The 15907-nt window shown below is 36.4% G+C and overlaps 2 protein-coding genes across 5 annotated transcripts in view; one reads left to right on the forward strand and one right to left on the reverse strand.

Annotated features, from left to right (window-relative positions):
* ip6k1 (inositol hexakisphosphate kinase 1) overlaps positions 1-2115 on the reverse strand; it is a 58144-nt gene extending 56029 nt beyond the window's left edge. The window contains exon 1 of the mRNA XM_028825361.2: positions 2045-2115. Within this exon, the coding sequence (XP_028681194.1) occupies positions 2045-2083 (39 nt within the window). The 5' untranslated portion in view covers positions 2084-2115. The remainder of the gene's footprint in view (positions 1-2044) is intronic.
* An 85-nt stretch (positions 2116-2200) lies between these two features.
* ccdc66 (coiled-coil domain containing 66) overlaps positions 2201-15907 on the forward strand; it is a 58267-nt gene continuing 44560 nt past the window's right edge. For 3 of the 4 annotated variants that reach the window (XM_028825352.2, XM_028825353.2, XM_028825355.2), the window contains exons 1-7: positions 2201-2303; positions 6696-6754; positions 8473-8498; positions 8624-9086; positions 9187-9313; positions 11536-11642; positions 14952-15073. In XM_028825352.2, the coding sequence (XP_028681185.1) occupies positions 2293-2303; positions 6696-6754; positions 8473-8498; positions 8624-9086; positions 9187-9313; positions 11536-11642; positions 14952-15073 (915 nt within the window). In that variant the 5' untranslated portion in view covers positions 2201-2292. Of the gene's footprint in view, positions 2304-2396; positions 2463-6695; positions 6755-8472; positions 8499-8623; positions 9087-9186; positions 9314-11535; positions 11643-14951; positions 15074-15907 lie in introns of those variants that run through there. The other variant, XM_051920999.1, reaches the window with a different exon arrangement.

Here is a 15907-nt window from a genome sequence, read left to right on the forward strand (position 1 = left end):
AACCAAATCAGGGCCTCAAACTCCAACCAGTTTCTTAATTAGAAGCCAATTGTTGCAATTGAATTCCACGGCTTAGGTGCTCTCATTGTGCCAAAACTGTTGATGATCGAGCACCTTTAAAATGATTTTTTTTTTTGTGACCTGAGCGGATCAATATTACTGATGCACACAAATCATTTACAAACTCACTTAATCCATTTGACAATTGCGTGGGGCGAGCCTAAACCGCTAGCATCATTACATATAGTTAATACTGTAGATTAACCTGAAGGTAGGAATAAAACACACACAGACAACACGCAAGAATCGGGGGTGTATTTTGCAAACTACACGCAGAGAGAACCAGAATCGGCGTTATACTTGCCTAACAAGTTTAGCAAACATTTGCGTGTTATTCACAGGATAGTTTGTTTTCCCTCCCCAAGACAATGAGATTTTGCTGCAGTTTCTTTCAGAGTGCGCATCTTTCCCAAAAGTAGACTGCGATGAGGCCGGTGCTATTAAAGCAGACTAGGAGGAGCGAGTATAAATCAAAATGAATTACTAGCTCCTGTCTAGTATTGTCGGGTTAATTGTAATAGTCCTTTATTTTCAGATATGGACACACTTTTTTTTATCTCACTTCTGTCTGACTGCGAATTAAGGAAAAAAGAAACAATCAATCAAGGGAGTCTGTGTTAAAAACAAGTCAATTAAAATGAAGGCAAAATACGTTAATTGGCAGCAAAAAGTGATCACGAATTCAGAAAATGATTAGAATCAAAACGTGCAGCCCTCCAAGATCAGAGTTGGACTCTTTACCGCAACTGAAGGGTTACTAGAATCTATATGGGCTGAGAATGCCAGGACTATAAATTAAATTAACTGACGTACACACAAACAAACAAAGAAATGTATTAATGCAATAAAAAAAATAAAAGAAGTTTGAAAGGCCCCCAATAGTAAATAAAATGCATGTATGCACCATATGAAATATTTAAATATATGAAACCGATAACCTGATAGCACCTTCCCAGAGACAGTCACATTTTAAAACAACCCGCTTATAGATGTTTGTGAAAATTATTTAGGCCACTTAGGATTCCTTGTTCTGCACAGACATCTTGTTAAAGGACACACCCAATGATGTGTTATTTCCTTTACTGACATACTGCCCAGGGGCTTATAAACCATACACTAAAAACCTTTTGCCCTTTACTCAATTGCGTTTAGTGCATAATAACTTTTTATTATTGCAGGCAATGTTTTTTCTTTCTGGTGCAAAGAATCACAAACTGCAATAAATATCTCTGGAGACAATGTGGCCCTTAAGAATTGACAAAAATTGTAGGGGAAATGACTGATTAAAGGAAAAGTAGAATATGATTTTTGGGAGACATGCACTTATTTTTTGGTTGAAAACCAAGCCTGCTAACTATCATTCCCCGATTGGCGCTAGTTCTCTGCCGGGATGTTCCGACCCCCCCAAACCGCTCCCCGATGTGAAGTTGGTTCAATTTCAAACTTATGTCAAAGTACCGTTTTATGGGGAGAAGAACCTGTATACCAAATCAAGCCTGTGGCTTGAAAACCAAACCGAGATTGTACTTTATAGATACCGAGCAACCGAACTACACGGGTCAATCGTCGAACTGCTGTTGACGCTATTTTATAAATCTACTCGCTTTTATTATGTTTCGTAAAGAAAATGTACCTTTGATAGACACATGGGCAAAAGTTAAAGCTGTCGCGCTTTTGACAACGGTACGCTTCACCTACTAGTAACATACATGATAAAAAAATATAATCTTGCCCATAAAAACCAAACTAGAACAATACAAACCTGGACTTTGAGGGCATTGTGAAATGAATGAAATTCGACACACCTGAGCCACTATGTCCCAATCAACTATTGCAACATTTTAAATAAACGTCTGCTCAGAACCATCAATACCGACTTGAAGACGTCGATGCCACAGTCCTCCCGATCTTCTCTCACATATTTTAAACACACTGTCACTCCAAACATCTGTAGTTTAAGTTTCCCCGATCACGAATTCGTTACCTCCTCGGATGCGTGCACCTTCACTACATTTCCCATCATGCTGACCTCATGAGGCGAGTACGTTTGTCTAGTTGGCGGTCATGGGCAGAACATGGGATAGGAGCTCGTTTCTAATTGGTCGACGAGGAGCAAATAGACGAAGGCGTTACTGTTCGTGGCCAGCAACCAGCGTACACAGAGTCTCTCCAGGAAACGGCTTTTCTGTCAATGGTCGTCCGATTTTTCCGAAAAAAAACTCATTCTTAATAATGAATCTCGGGTAAGGCGGCATTATGCATTTGAACTTGAGGGCAACGGAGACGTGCATAAGTTGCGTTCTGTGGAGTTGGCATTTGGAGATTTACCAAGGGCTGTTTTTGTTTAATGTTTGTGTTGTGCACGTTGAGTGGGAGTGGATGAGAACACATAAAAAAATAATGTGTGTAAATTTATTTAAAAGAATGTAAAATCCTGGAATGCATTTGATTAGTATCTGTTAATTGGCAGGTGTTTATTTCCGCACGCGTTGCTTTGTTATTTTATTTCAGCAGGATTTTTTGTACGATTCCTTATTAATACTGAAGTCACTTGGGATTATTGACTTAACATTTTATAGCACCATTACATTGTGTAATCTTGTTCTAGTATGAACTCCACGGCATGACTATGGTTCTAATACACTCCGACTGGGCTCTTAACAAAATCACAGCATGACTATTGTACAGGGCAGTGTAACCATTGGGGTTTCAGTTGCGTAATAACGGCTTTACTTAATAGCGTATCAAGAAGCGCTACTGGGACTCCTTTACTGTATACTGACGACAACACGCCTTTATAGTGCCTCACTGGGACTGTGATTGCTCGTGTTAACGTCTGACTTGGCTAAAGCTTTCTTTCTTTCTTTTCGTATGTATGCATGTATTTATTGAAGAGTTCAACAAATACGATTTTCGCTTTCAGACAGATTATGGAAAATATAAAGAAAGAGGACTGCACATGATATTTATATATTTAGACAATGCATATGATAGATTTTCCTGGCAAGAAATGTGGAGACGTTTGAAAGGGAATGGAGTACAGGAAAAGAGTTTGTTTAGGAATAACAGAATTTGCAGTTAAGGTTGGGTTACATTAAGGCTAATCATTAAGCCTGTATCTTTTTCTACCCAAGTTATGGATGTTATTTCTAGGGGAATAGTAGATCAAGCCCCATGATGAATGCTATTTGCAGATGACATTGTACAATGTGGCACCTCTAAGAATATTGTGGAAAAGAAACTGGAGGGGTGGAGAAGAGCTACGGATGATAGTAGGAAAAAAGACAGAATATCTAAGTCAAGTCAGTTTTATTTATAGAGCACATTTAAAACAACAGATGTTGACCAAAGTGTCATACAGCTGCCATAAATACACCAATAAATATATAGATAAAGTAGCTGCCATAAATACACCAATAAATATATAGATAAAGTAAATTAAAACAGCTTAAAACGCTAAGGCAAAAGGATAGGTTTTCAGATTGGATTTAAAAGTGATTTAAGGGAGAAGAATGAAAAGATGAAGTTTACCTCGAGCGAGAGAGGCTTTAAAGGGTAGAAACGTTCAAGTATCTCACATCAGCCATAACAGAAGATGGTAAGCAAGATCTAGAAATAAACCATAGAATGCAATCTGGTTGGAAAATTACAAAAAAGTATTGTTAGTGGTTTGTGACTTAAGAAACGGTTCAAGAATGAAGGTTAACATATATAAAACAGTGGTCACCCCAGCATTGTATGGATCAGAAACCTGGGTAGTTATAAAGGGGTTTGAAAGGAAACAGAACACTACAGGAATAAAGGTGTTTGGATGGATGTGTGGAGTAACAAAGATCAGAAATGAGTGAATTCAGAGTTACAGATAAAACTGGGGAAACGTCTATGAAAATACCAGAAAGAAGATTAAAATGGTATGGGCATCTCACAAGAAGGGAGGTAAACAAAGGCGAGGAGAATCACAGATTTAGAGGTGTTGGGATGGAGAATAGGAGTTTGACCAAAGAGAAAGTGGATAGACTGTGTGAAGTGGGATCTCAGGGAGAAGAAGTGTGCAACAGAAGAGAACTGTGGAGGCTGGTGAAATACAGTGGCTGTACCTGAAAGTGGGAAAAACTTTAGACAAAGAACAATATTTATTTATTGAGCTTCAGTAAAAAGCCAAGTTTCCCCCTTGGGACAAATAAAGGTCTATCTGTCTGTCAATAGAGACATTTTGAAAGCTGAGCAAAACCCGATTTAGCACTTCATTATCATTAATCCTTTATGACTGATTATATTGTACTAATAAAATTTCTGCAAAATTTGTAAAGTGTTTTTAAAAGCCTGCAGTGTTAAAAATGTTGGGAGGAGGGGTTGTGACAGAATTGTCTTTAAACGGATCTTTTATTTACACGGGTGACTGCTTGGGTAGGTTTAAAAATTTAGTCAGTGTGGGCATGGGCTACTAGCGGTAAATATTTCATAAAGTTATTTGAACTGTTTTTTTAAGTTTAGTCCTAGGGTGTCCAATGGCTGCAGGGTTTTATTCCAACCATTTTTAATTGATGCAATGTTTAATGTATCTACCTTACATGTTTTTAAGAATTTTAGAAATTTATAAATACTTATGTTTGTTGTTTTCTTTTTCATTTACCCTTTTTTTGTAGCATTTGTTCCCTCAATTGTATCCAAAGATTGTTGATTAGCAATGAGCAATGCACACATGTGCAAATAAATTTGATTCTAAAGGGCTTCTGTTTTTTTAGTCTCATTTTCACTTGGCTGCTGATTAAGAGACTTTTTGCAAGCGAATATGGTGCTATTATTGCTTGCATTTAGCATTCAATGGTGTCCGCATTTGAGTTAAATTAGGAGAGCAGGGTCTTTAGTAAAGGGTGAATTATAAAGAAAAGGGCAAAGGAAACTTAAGGATTTGGGAAAAAATGCATGTATTGTAGTATTTTATAGGATACAAGAATAAAAAAGAACAGCTTGCTAAACAATGAGTTCAATTAAAAATATGAGTAATGTATTGATTATGAGAGGTCTCTAGGTCTGAACTTGGGAAGCATTGCTATAACCAGTTGTCAGACCCTATTTGGTTGCAGGTTCTTATTCCAACCAGTTTTTACAATCAGTGAGTCTTTTTATCTCTAATTTTAATCTCATTTAATTAGCTGGTCTTTTTGTCTTATTCTGCATTTAGAAAAGCAAAGCAGTTTTGTACATTCATAAGACATTTAGAAAGATCATATTTTCATCAGTCTGCGGTGAGCTGGCGCCCTGCCCGGGGTTTGTTTCCTGCCTTGCGCCCTGTGTTGGCTAGGATTGGCACCAGTAGACCCCCGTGACGCTGTAATTAGGTAAATAGCGGGTTGGATAATGGATGGATGGATGGGATATTTTCATCAGTAGTCTTAAGTGCTTAATTCTCTTTTTCTGCTATTCTTTTTTTCTACGTAGTTTGCTCCCTTAATTTTATTAGAATAATGCCAATTAACAATGAGCATCCGATCCAATAACATGCTCATTAGTCAGTAATGGGTTAAATAACCAGAACACCTGGAAAAGCAGAACTGAAATCATGAGGATTGTGAAAATGTTAAAAAAGAGTATTAAAATAACCCTTAACTTGCTTGAGGCAATTTAACTTCGTTCCATTTTCTAAAATTATTAATTCAGTTTAGTTTTTCGGAGATGTAAACCATATCAGCTACCAACCTTGGTTGAGGCCCCAATCCACTGCAGGATGTGCACACAAACACACACACCCTTAGTTTTTGAAGCAGTCTGTACTGTATCGGGAGCAAGGTATTTTTCCCAGATATTAATCATTTATTTCCCATTTAAATCTCTTCTATAGACTGCAAAAATATGAATTTTAAGTTCATTGTCTTTAGCACCCTCATTACCATAGTATATGTGCAGTGCTTTGTAAATGTTTTGATCCTACTCCAGAGTTTTCCTGGTCTGTTGTTGTAAAAGCATGAAACTGTGAGACTAGTCAGTAAGATTTTGTACCTTAGTCACAGTCAACGTAAAATTTTCTCCATTGCTAAATCGAGAAAATGTATCTTTCTCTGATTAAATTGAGTTAATGTGACAGGTTTGCTCTAGTGATAAACTGTGTTGATTTTTGAACACTTTGGTACAGTACCAGCGTAAATAAGGCCTAGGATTATTGTGTGTGTTATTTATGTATGTTTGTATGTGTTATGAAATTGGAATAACAGGAGTGCAGAGTAAATGTTCTCTTTATTAGCATCATCAGTTAAACACTAACCTTTATACTCTTAGTAATAACAAATATGAACATGAAGAAAGAGAAGCTCTTTAGACAATCCATGAACGAATGTTGAGAGAGAATTAAGAGAACAGTAGGGGATATTAAGCAATACGTAAATTAAAAAGGGTCAGTTTAAATTCTATGATAAAATGTGAAAATGGATTCATGACATTTACTCACATTTGGAAAAAAATGTGTTTCCATGCAAGCAGGATACTTCTAGGGATATTTCTAATAGATACCATGCGTATATTAGATTTTCGTGAGAAGTAAAGTTTGTTTTTCCTCTTTGCCTTAAGAGTGATTTCTTATTTGGTGAGATAATTTTCTTTTGTGTTTCTGTTTGTTTTTCAAATCTTGTCTGCTGCAGAGATGGTTTAACATTTGAAGTTCAAGATGGAAAGCCTAAGCTTGTTTTCGCAAAGTATGGTAAGTAGGTGGCACACAGTAAATTCTTCTTGTATAGGGACACTGTTGCAAAACATTTATATAACAATTTTCAGAGTTGATCTAATTCTACTTTTATTTACACCTAATTTCCTTGGTTAAACAGGGTAAATAAAATATATACAATATGTACTATCTACAGCAAGTAAGGCATGTCAGTTAAAAAAAAAAAAGTATACATGCAGTATTTATGTGTGAAAATGTAAGGTAAAAAATAGGAGCAAATGCATAGGATGCACATTTACCAAAAAGCAGAAAGATATCAAATGACAAAATGTAGAATAAAATCCATCAGATCCACACAAATCAGCTTGAGTTGGTGTAGTGGCAAAAGATGGCAACAAAAACTCTTTGAAATGTTTGAGGGTGAAAGTAGGTAGGTAGATAGTTGCATTTATATGTTGATTTTCTATACACTCAAAGCACTTCACATAGGCAGCAGGATTAAGAGCTTTGTTGCAAGTACATGCACACACAAATTCACAAACCACAAATCTTGCACACCGAGTACTAAGCATTAATATAAAGTTATTTTTTCCCCATTTATTTCACAGTGATGTAAACATTGTGCTTTGTGTTAATCATGTACAGTATTATATAGTTCTTAAATATTTAAAGAGAGGATAAGTACACACAATGCTCATTTATTTGGAGGATACTAGTTTAATCCCCCTTCCACTAGAGTTATAAAGGTTTCTTCCAAATCCGGCTCCCTTAAGCACAGGACCAACTCGAGTCTGTGACTGCTTATAACTGTGAAGCAATGTTGCACATCACAAAGAATGAAGATTGCATGCCTACAATTGCCAGTCGAGTACAATATGCAGACAACAGGTCACATTGTTGGATATAATGCACAAGTTTGTCACTTTTCAGTTAGGTGTTTGTTTTGTAAGGCAGTTTGGTTCATCCATTTAAAGGGGTTACTGATGCCTCAGAGCTGAAGTCTTTGACTCGTGGTTATTGCGTGCTGAAACTTTTAAACATCCACCTCAGCAATCCACTTATACCTGGTTCTCTACCTGATTTTTTTCCATTTTTTATTTTAATGTGTGTAAGAGATTTTTCCAGGGCAAGGCTTTTTTTAACTACCTCTGACACCCATGCAGTTTCAGTTTAATCAAGGTATAGTGCTCTGTGTGACAGAAGTTAGTTTCAATGCTGTGTTGGCACTTACTCTGTAAACCAGCAAGCCGTTGGTAAAAAACAATGGTTTAGATTCATTTAGTGACTAAAGTAGAAATCAGTTTTTGACGTCTTGAATTATTTTTGTTCCACGGCTTATTCCTTGGCCACACTTTTAAAATTATGTTCCTCACAAAGAATTAAATGAGGGTCTGCAGGATTTCTGCAAGAATACAGGTGTGAACTTTGAGGTATTTCTTCCACAGTTATGATGCAGGACTTTCTCACCACATGGCCCTGTAAATGAGAGTTCTTTCGTTCCCTTTAGCATGACTCTCGAGCTTTCATGCAGAAAAGAGCATGTGGAACTGTAGACTGAGATGTTTTCACTATGAGTAGTCCTTTCTCTCTTTCATATTCCTTTGTTTTCTTATCTAACAATAATCATATGCATTATAACATATTATTGGATCAAGCAATAATTATTCCATTTCACTAAGAAAATTCTGTATGTTTCATAATGTTACATACATGTTTCATAAATCGAAACTTTTTTGTTTTTTCTTTTTCTACAGGATTAGAATCAAAAAATGTAAAAAAGGTAATTTTTTTTTATAATCTTTTGACATTACTATGTAAATACATTTCAATTGTTGCACTCACTGTTTTACATTTCATTATTAGTACAGTTTCTCATGTAATTATTTTTTAATTCAAATTCTACAGGTCAATTTCAGATCCAAAGGTATTAAACTTTATCCAAAATCACAGCAGTTGCCTTTGGATAGTCAAACACGTAATGCCGTACTTGCCCCCAAAATCATTGGTACACAGCCGTTGGATTCAAAGAAGACTGACACTGAGAAATTGTCCGCTAAAGTTCGCAAGGAGGCAGAATCTTCAAATATACCACTTAAAAATGGAGATGGTGATGAAAATAATAAGAAGGACTTATATGAAAGAAAGACAACTGTCACTCATCCGAAAACACTGGAGCCTTATCAGATGAAGACTGTGAAAAAGTCCCAAGTTCCCAAACATCTGCCCAAACTAAATAAAAGGGTTTCTGCAGACATATTAAGGGACAGTTTGGTGTGTCTTACTCAGGACCAGCTTCAGCAAATTCTTGCTACTATTACTCAAGGAGTAAAATCTGTTCAACCTGAAGAAGGAAACTCTGCTGAAATATGTATGTAAGCCTTGAAAGTATTTTAGATAATTTTTGTTTCATTCACTTCAGTTAAATGTAGATCTGTGGAGATGTTAACAATTTTCTTTTCTTTCTAAAGCATCTGCGACAGATACAAAACCTGAAAATGCTGCTGACAGCGAGGCAAAAGAGGAGACGTTACAGTCGAGCAATAGTGTGGAGAAAACAGAACAGAAAAATCCAGACGATCCTGTTAAAACTCAAAAGTATGTATTCTGTTGTAATTTATGGTTTGGTAGAACTGTGGCAGCTGATGCACTATAGTGTCTACATCCCAACAAAGCTCATAATTTGTACTTTAGAGTTTGTCTTACTGAGAGATTTGCTTTCTGTTTTTAAAAGTTCAAAGATAGGAGACATGTATGTATAGGAAACATATTAAATATGTATTTCTTGTTTTCATGTGCTTCAACATAAAATTAAAAGTACAATGCTTATCTTCCATCCATCCATTTTCCAACCCGCTGAATCCGAACACAGGGTCACGGGGGTCTGCTGGAGCCAATCCCAGCCAACACAGGGCACAAGGCAGGGAACCAATCCTGGGCAGGGTGCCAACCCACCGCAGAATGCTTATCTTATACTTGTTTTAAAAATGCACAGATTTGTCCTAAAATGTACAAGGTTTGGAATGAAAGACAATATCTTACTCTCTGTTTAGTATTAGAAACCCACTGTCAGATGTGTGTTTGTGAATAAAATAAACTGATTCTAGTATCTTTTTCTTACCTTTTGAGTATGTTAGTTTTTCACATTAGAATATTTTAAGTCGGAATTCTTCCATTTCGGAGTGCTGTGGAAAAATATTAGGCATCTTGGGAAAACACAATATAGCATCATAAGAAATAACAATTGATACAATAAAATGAGAAAAGAATTTATTGGCTTTTACAAAACCAATGATATATGGTGTGATGGGTAGAAACAATACAGGATTGCTCCCCAAAATAAACCAACAACACATTTGATTTGAATTCATGAGGGAGTGACTAGCTGAAGCAGGTCAGCTATTGATTCGGTTTAAGAAAAAAAAATGTGGTAATGGCTAAGCTAAAAAAACTTTGATGCACACATATTTTACTTTTTGTATTAACAATCTGTGAATGAACAGTGGCACAACAAAGCAGGCTATTGAAGATGCGTTATTCAAGGTGTCCTAAAGAAATCTGAGTAAACTAGACAAGTTGAAGGCAGAAAAAGCAGTGGCAGTCCCAAAAAGCTATTTGCAATTGACGATCAACACTTAAATGTCGAATCCAGAGAACCACTTTTTCAGCCTCTTGCACAAAAATACGTGCTCCAGCTGTGCATAGAAACTGAAGGGTAACAAGCACAAAAGTGATGAGTCAAAAGTTAACAAAGACACCAGTATTTCAAAAGACGTGTGGGTGGCAGGTACACTGACACCTGTGAAGCATGGTGGCATGGTCATGGGTGTATTACGACAACAATGCATAGGATCTGATCAAATCAATACAGTCGTAACAGCTGAGAAATTTAAACAGATTTTTATTCATTATACACATTCAAGAAAGAAACTTATTGACAAAGACTTCAAGATAAATAAAAAACAGTTGTGGAAAATCCTTCAATAAACTTGGAAGTGTACCAAGGCAGTTTGCTTCAATTTCACATTGTAAGGGAAGCCTTACAAAATACCAACTTCAGTGTTTATATGTGTTTGTTTCTCTGTTATATTGTTATAGTTATATTGTGTATATATTGAGTGACCTAAGCATTCCACGCAATGTTGTGTGTTACTTTTAGCAAAAAAAATTTCAGTCTCTTTAATCCCTCATAATTTCTTAAACAACTCACAGTAATTCGATTGTACACCCTCTTTGTCTGAAAATGTGATTCTATCAAAATGTTGAACTTAGAAATGGATTCCTGTCAAACTACTGGTTTCATATCTTCAGAAAAAACATTCAGTTATTTTGAGACATGAAATACGCTTACTGAATGATAATGCACAAATATAGGAATAATTACTGTCAGTTTGCAGGTCTTACAGACTATTTTAAAAACACAGGAACTGTACTCTTGTTTTGAGTAAGACTAACATATAATTTCAAAAAATAGCAAATGCACTGTGAAACTTGTGTTAAAATAATGTATTAAACAGCAGAAATCTTCTATCAAAGATTTTTTTACTGTTTTTCCCGGAGGTATGTTTTGCTCTTTACTAATTAGCAGACAGTAATAAAAAAACAAAAATCTTCATGCAAAATCTAAGACTTGCAGCTTTACCTTTAAAAAGCAGTTAAACTACACACTAAAGAAGCTGGCAGGGGGACCCAGACTTGGAACAGTTTATGTCATCATTTAGGACTAGAAGTTCACATTCATAGGCTCCCGTTCACAACTAATTATTGTCTTAAGTCTTGTGTAAACTCCTAAGGGTTGTATTTTTTTTTTTAACAAACAGGGATCTGTCAAGTGATGTCTCAGCTGGGCTGTTTAGCACTCTTGGGGAACGAGAACAAGCAAAAGAGCAGCTAGAGGCAAAGAAGGCTCAGTGGAAAAAGGAACTTGGTAAGTCAAAGTTTACCAAGTCAACCTCTATGGTATTGTACTGATTATACAACAAAGCAGGTGACGGTAATGTTCGCTGCAGGTGATTTGTAACATTAGATACTTTTCTGCCATCTGCAGAGCTGCCAGAATGATGAAGGTAAGATAAGCACATTTCTCTGTTTGTAAATTCTGTGATTGAGCAGTCTGAATAGACTAAATTGGCCCTCAGTACTACTGTGTCATCTGAGCCACCATCATTTTTTTTTTCTTTGTGTGGTAGTTGCTTATGGTGCCCTTTTGAATTAGTTTGCATTTTTTCTCGCCATTGTTTCTAAAAATAATTTTGATCAAGGCTAATTTCCAAGAAATTATTTAGTTGATTAGAGATGGCTATTAAAATAGTATTCTCATCAAGGTTTCATACCTCGTATTTATTCATTATTGGTCTTTATAGAAAATGGTCTGAACACATTTTGTGTCTGCTATTCAGCGATAGGGTTGAAATTTCAGTTATACATTTTAATGTTTTTATTTAAAAAAATGTAATATCCTACAATCTCATTATTTGACAATTTATGACATTATGTCTGCCTGTCGTTGTATTTGTTTGTGTCTGTGATACATATAACTCAAAGGATCAAAAGGTTGTGGTTAAAATTGGCACGCAGTAGATTTTTAAAAAATATATTTTTAAACAAAATTAGTTTCTGGGTAATTTTGGTTCTCTTGACATTTAGTGTTTTAGTGCTTTACCAGGAGAGACATTTTGAAAAATATGTTAAAAGCTATAGTACACTAAGGGGTCTTGACTGAATTACTTTTCAAAGTTTTCGACTGTTTCTGGGGTCCTATTATTTTACATTGACTGTAATGTCAATTGACCCTATTGCACCCTCACAAATAATGCACTGCTTTCCAAACAGAAAGCCTTGGATTATTAAGGAGCTAAAAACTCTCCCAAATGAAAAGAAAAAAAACAAAACATTCAAATCTGGTAACAAAGAGTCTCTAAAGGGCATCCAGCAAGTGCGGACGAAAAAGCTGAGCTAAGGAAAGGAAGCTTACAGAGCTAAAACGGAAAACAAACTCACTCAGGATAACATGAAAGATGTTTGGAATGGACTTGGCATAATTACTGGACTCGGGGAAATTCAGGGCTTACGTGCTATAACTGAATGTGGAGAAGGCAAACTTCTTTGATTCAATGTTTTTTTAAATATATTTGCCTCCCGCTGCCTCCTTTTTCCAATGACTTGTTTCCCTATATCATCCCTACTACATCAAGAAGTACTACCACTTCATCTCTGATCATCCGTATGGCCTGTCCATATGAGACCAGATGGAGTCAGTCCTCAGGTTTGTAAGGCCAGTGCTAACCAGTTTTGTGGTATTCTCTGTCACCTGTTCTGTCTGCCAGTGAGGCTGCAAAATTACCACTGATGTAGAAAGCATCCTACATTGTTCCAATTACAATGGAGGCAGGTGCCTCTTCACCTAATGACTGCAGGCCTATGGTACTTGTGTCTTGCATCATGAAGACCTTTTGAGAGGTTCTTCCCAGACTATATGAAGTACCTTGTGATTCACCAACTGGATCCACTGCAGTTTGCCTGTTGGACAAAGATTGAAGAGGAAGATGTAATTATCTGTCTCTAAGTATTGAAAGGATTATGATTTTTGATTTCTTCAGTGCATTCTATACCATCCATCCTTTGTAAGGGGTAAGTTTACAGATATGCAGGTATATGAGCCCTTTGATGTCCTGGATAATGGACTATTGGTTGGGCAAACCATAGTTTCTAAGGCTTGGGTCTCTGATATGGATATGAGAAACACTGGAACACCAGTATGAACAGTCCTATATGATTTTCTCTTCACTTTGTATATCTTGGACTATAAATATAAACCCAAGTCATGCCATTGGCATGAATTCCCTGACGATTCTGCACTAATGTACTATATTGATAAGGAGGATGAGACAGAGTAGAGGAGACAGGTGGAGAACTTTGTTTCTTAGTGTGGAAAGAATTATCTGCAGCTTAACATCAACAAAACCATGGAAATGGTTATTGACTTTTGTCTTTAAGTTGTAGGAGCAGGCTCCTGTGTGTGCAAGACAACCAGTGAACACTCCCCCACAAGTACAATGCTTAAAGTGTGATCAGAAGGAAGGAAAGAAAGAACACAAGCATTTGTGTTTCAGACTGCAAAGAGAAGAAGAGTTTTTCATGATGTGAAGAAGGAAAAATAAAAGGGTAGAGACTGTGGCTGAACTTTCCATATGTGGAAAGCCTTTATACAGGCACTGGCGATGTTAGAATGCAGCAAACTCACAATACTTTGGAAATGTGAAATTGTGCTGAAAAATATGCATGATGACAATCTGTGGTTCCTAGATGAGGCAAATTACAAGTCTAGCAACTGTATTTGCCAAATTTGACATCTCCTCCAACTAGATGTTGTGTAATGTGCCACTATCTTAAGTTGACCCCTATATCACTGAATCTTGAATTTATTCTTATGTAAATTAGATGAAACATTCAATGGGTATTCATACATGCAGTATGAATGAGACACAGTCAACTTATAATTTGGTGGTTTATATTTTTAGTGTTTTCCTTGCAAAGTTATTTCCATACTGGCGTGTTTGGTACTACAGAACATTTAGAACATATTCATCCATAATATATTTTCTTTTCTGCCATAGATGAACAGTTAGTGCTAAGGAAGCAGCAAAAAGATATGAATCAAGATACTAGACTTGGAAAAATCTTAACTCTCCTCTGATAAGCCAGTGGGAAACCGATGTTTTATATTATTTGAAATTGGAAAAAATCAAATTCTCAGTTAGAGGATCTGTACAGAATTTTTTCAAAACCTGGCAGGATCTAATCAATAATATTTTAGAATAAGAAGAAATAATTATTTCCGTATTTCTTTCCCTTCTCCATTTTTTATTTACCTATCGGTATATATATTTTTTCCTTTTTTTTTTGTTTATTTTTGCCCTATTAAAAAGCCCTAAGCAATTCTCCTTTGGCCATGCTCTCCTTCTCAAGGGTGGGGTTTGATTTGTCTTTAATTCTTTTTTGTATAAATTGATCTATATTTGTATGGAATGATTACAATAAAATTAAGAAATAAAAAAAAGAAAAACATTCAATGGGTATTCATACATGCAGTACGAATGAGACACAGTCAACTTATAATTTGGTGGTTTTGTATTTTTAGTGTTTTTCTTGCAAGGTTATTTCCATACTGGCGTGTTTGGTACTGCAGAACATTTAGAACATATTCATCCATAATATATTTTCTTTTCTGCCATAGATGAACAGTTAGCGCTAAGGAAGCAGCAAAAAGATATGAATCACGATACTAGACTTAAACCCTGGAAGAAAGTGGAGACTGCTAATCCAGTTCACTTGGTTCCTGAAAATCCATTGAATTTGGTAAGTAGTAAACAGCTCATTGTAACTTTAAATATTATTGTAGGGGGTGGTATAAGGTTTAGGACAAAGTGGGCAATGCCCCATTTTGCTAGATAGATAGATAGATAGATAGATAGATAGATAGATACTTTATTAATCCCAATGGGAAATTCACATTCTTCAGCAGCAGCATACTGATACAATAAATAATATTAAATTAAAGAATGATAATAATACAGGTGAAAAAAACAGACAATAACTATGTATAATGTTAAATATTAACGTTTACCCCCCCTGGTGGAATTAAAGAGTCGCATAGTTTGGGGGAGGAACGATCTCCTCAATCTGTCTGTGGAGCAGGACAGTGACAGCAGTCTGTCGCTGAAGCTGCTCTTCTGTCTGGAGATGACATTATTTAGTGGATGCAGTGGATTCTCCATAATTGATAGGAGCCTGCTGAGCGCCCTTCGCTCTGCCACAGATGTTAAACTGTCCAGCTCCATGCCAACAATAGAGCCTGCCTTCCTCACCAGTTTGTCCAGGCGTGAGGCGTCTTTCCTCTTAATGCTGCCTCCCCAGCACACCACTGCGTAGAAGAGGGCGCTCGCCACAACTGTTTGATAGAACATCTGCAGCATCTTATTGCAGATGTTGAAGGAAGCCAGCCTTCTAAGGAAGTATAACCGGCTTTGTCCTTTCTTGCACAGCGCATCAGTATTGGCAGTCCAGTCTAATTTATCATCCAGCTGCACTCCCAGATATTTATAGGTCTGCACCATCTGCACACAGTCACCTTTGATGATCACTGGGTCTATGAGGGGTCTGGGCCTCCTAAAATCCACCACCAGCTCCTTG

The sequence above is a fragment of the Erpetoichthys calabaricus genome, chromosome 18 (genome assembly GCF_900747795.2).
Source record: "Erpetoichthys calabaricus chromosome 18, fErpCal1.3, whole genome shotgun sequence".
Classification (NCBI taxonomy): domain Eukaryota; kingdom Metazoa; phylum Chordata; class Cladistia; order Polypteriformes; family Polypteridae; genus Erpetoichthys; species Erpetoichthys calabaricus.